The sequence below is a fragment of the Eretmochelys imbricata genome, chromosome 13 (genome assembly GCF_965152235.1).
Source record: "Eretmochelys imbricata isolate rEreImb1 chromosome 13, rEreImb1.hap1, whole genome shotgun sequence".
Taxonomy (NCBI): Eukaryota; Metazoa; Chordata; order Testudines; family Cheloniidae; genus Eretmochelys; species Eretmochelys imbricata.
In genome coordinates this window covers 32686754-32690010 of record NC_135584.1, presented here as the reverse complement: position 1 = coordinate 32690010, position 3257 = coordinate 32686754, and the positions used below count along the sequence as shown (strand labels likewise).

The 3257-nt window shown below is 49.7% G+C and overlaps 1 protein-coding gene and 1 non-coding gene across 2 annotated transcripts; one reads left to right on the top strand and one right to left on the bottom strand.

The window, feature by feature from the left end:
• Positions 1 to 1576: 1576 nt before the first annotated feature.
• On the top strand, positions 1577 to 2545 carry LOC144273732 (olfactory receptor 11A1-like). Its single transcript, XM_077832423.1, has one exon. The coding sequence runs from the start codon at positions 1577 to 1579 to the stop codon at positions 2543 to 2545; it is 969 nt and encodes a 322-aa protein (XP_077688549.1).
• A 430-nt stretch (positions 2546 to 2975) lies between these two features.
• TRNAK-CUU (transfer RNA lysine (anticodon CUU)) lies at positions 2976 to 3048 on the bottom strand. The gene has a single exon. It is a non-coding gene; the product is annotated as a tRNA-Lys (tRNA).
• Positions 3049 to 3257: the final 209 nt, after the last annotated feature.

The window sequence follows — 3257 nt, the reverse complement described above, 5'->3', positions numbered from 1 at the left end:
ACCTCCTCCCATCCCCAAACTCCCTCCCAGAACCTGCACCCCCTTCCTCCGCACCTCCTCCCATCCCCAAACTCCCTTTCAGAGCCTGCACCCTACACCCCAATCCCCTGCCCCAAACTTCGGCCTGCACCTCAGACCTCCTCCCCCACCCAAACTCCCTCCCAGAGCCTTGGACATGTGGGGGGAGGAGTTTGCACAGAGGCGGGTTCTGGGCACCACCAAAAATTATACAAACCTGCCGCCCATGCCTGCAGTTCCACCCAGCGCGCTCCGAACCGTCTAGCAACTGGGAATTGTTTCTAATTGTTGGGTGTTTACACAGCACCCAGCGCAGTAAGGACCTGATCCCCTGCCACAACACAATCAGTGACTGACAGCCAGTAATTAATAGTTAACAGTCACAGCTGGTAATTCGTTATCAGCAGCGTCAGTGTCTCTGGACCAGTCACTACTGTGCTATGAAGGAGAGGAGTCTGCGTGTGCGTCTGCTGCGAGGGTGGTTTGATTTGTGCCCTGGTCACGGCCGGAGGCAGAGTCACTTTCCCGTCTGTGCTGTGGGTCAGCATCACTCCCTCTTCGCAGACATGGCCATGGTGCCATCTCCCTCCTGCCCTTCCCCAGGCAGCTCGTGGGTGTGACCATGGCCCCCATCACAGCACGGATAGGGGCTACAGAGGGCGAGCAACCCAACATCAGCTCCCAGAGCAGTGGGGTGGGCCGTGGGCTGACGCTGTCCTTGGCTGTATAAACAGGGGAGCAGAGAATAGGAGCAGGGAGGGGGTTTCACCTCTGCAGACTGGTGACACCGATGCTGGAATACCGTGTGCAGGGCTGAGGCCACGGTGTAAAACAGAGGTGGAGAGATTGGGGAGGGTTCAGAAAAAAGCCACACAAATGATGTGTGGGCTAGAGGAAATACCTTCCAGTGAGAGACTTAAAGAGCTGGGTCTGGTCAGTGTATGAAGGAGAAGTGACTTGATTACAGCATCTCAGCACCTTCATGGGGAGAAAACCCTGGTTACCAAAGGGTTCTTTCATGCCCAGAGACAGGCATAGCCAAAGCCAAGGGCAGGAAGCTAAAGCCAGGCACGTTTCAATGGGAAATAAGGTGCACGTTTTCTTTATTTTTCCTGGTGAGGGTGATTATCCATTGGAAAAAACTGGCAAGGGAAGAGGTGGATTTTCAACTCCTCATATCTCCAGATCAAGACTGGCTGCCTTGCTGGAAGGTCTGTCTCAGCCAAAAACAAGTTATTGAGATCAGTGCAGAGTAAGTGGGGAAATTCTGTGCCTTTTGTTACATAGGGGCTCAGCCTGGATGATATAATGGTCCCTTTTGGTCTTAAATCTAAGAATCTGTGAATGAGAAATGTTGGGGTGTGGGACAGAAGAGTGGCAAATTAACTGGGTGGCAGTGCCCTGAGGTGGAAGTGAAGCAGTTTCTCTGGTCTGAGAGAATATAAACCCAGCTCTCTGTTTGCAGTGGGAACTTTTCGGGGATCAAATGATGGAAATCAATGCAATTTCATGGTACAGCAAAATCTTTCGATGCTCATTACACTTTCACTATCACAGGATGCAGCTCATGGAGAAAGGAGATGGGAAAAATCAAACAGCCATCATGGAATTCATCCTCCTGGGGTTCGGGGATCTCCCTGAACTGCAGACCCTTCTCTTCCTCATTTTCCTGGTGATCTACATTGCGACCATGGCTGGGAACATCCTCATCATTGCGCTAGTTGTGGCTGATCAGCACCTTCACACCCCCATGTACTTCTTTCTGGGAAACTTGTCCTGCTTGGAGACCTGCTACACCTCCACCGTCCTGCCCAGGCTGCTGGCCAGTCTCCTGACTGGGGACAGAACCATTTCTGTTCCCGGCTGCATCACGCAGTTTCATTTCTTTGGTTCTCTAGCAACAACAGAGTGCTCTCTCCTGGCAGCCATGTCTTACGATCGGTATTTAGCCATATGCAAACCGCTGCACTATGGAACCCTTATGAATGTCCAGCTGTGCCTCCAGCTAGCAGCTGGGTCTTGGATTAGTGGATTTCTAATTTGTACAATATTCACATGTGTTATATCACAGTTAGTTTTCTGTGGCCCTAATGAAATTGACCATTTCTTTTGTGATTTCACCTCACTGATTCAACTCTCCTGCAGTGACACCAGCCAGATCACCCCACTTATTTATATATTTTCCTTTCTAGATGCAGTTTCCCCTTTTCTATTAACCCTGGCTTCCTATATTTGTATCATTGCGACCATCCTGGGAATCCCATCCACCACCGGGAGGCAAAAGGCCTTTTCCACCTGCTCCTCTCACCTCATTGTGGTGGCACTTTTCTATGGGACCATAATGATTGTCTACATGCTCCCGAAATCTGGTACCTGGAGAGTCCTGAACAAAGTGTTCTCCGTCTGCTACACAGTCCTGACGCCCCTGGCCAATCCGCTCATCTACAGCCTGAGAAACAGAGAGGTCCAGGAGGCCCTGAGAAACACTGTCAGGAGGGCTGTGACCCTCACAAAGAATCCAGACTAGTGGAAAGAAATGAAGATCAGTCAGGCTGGGTACTATTGTGAAAGAAGGAGGGTCTAAGTGAGCCCGGATACAGAAATGCAGTATACAAGAGATGTTTGTGCACACACACACACACACACAATAAGCGGGAGACAGATAGTTGGAATTTTGCAGAGGAAAGGTGCGGGAGAAGATTTTGACTTTCCATTAGAACAACTGAAACATTTTGCTTTTTGGCAATTGACATCTGAAAACCTTCATAGAATATCAGGGTTGGAAGGGATTTCAGGAGGTCATCTAGTCCAACCCCCTGCTCAAAGCAGGGCCACTCCCCAATTTTTGGCCCAGAACTCTAAATGGCCCCCTCAAGCATTGAACTCATAACTTTGGGTTTAGCAGACCAATGCTCAAACCACTGAGCTATCCCTCCCCGCCCCAAAGTTACTTGCTTTGCCCAACATGGGGCTGGAACCCACGACCCTGAGATTAAGAGCCTCATGCTCTACCAACTAAGCTAGCCCAGCTGCTTATAATAGACTGCTCAGATAGAAACTGTCAAAAAAAATGCCACGCACTGTTGTGATTGTGCTTAACCCCAGATGTTACAGAGATAAGAGGGGTGAGTTAATACCTTTTAATGGACTGTCTTCTACTGGTGAAAGACACAAGCTTTCAAGCTTATACAGAAGAGCTCTTCTTCCGGTCTGGGAACATACTCAGAGTGTCACAGGTG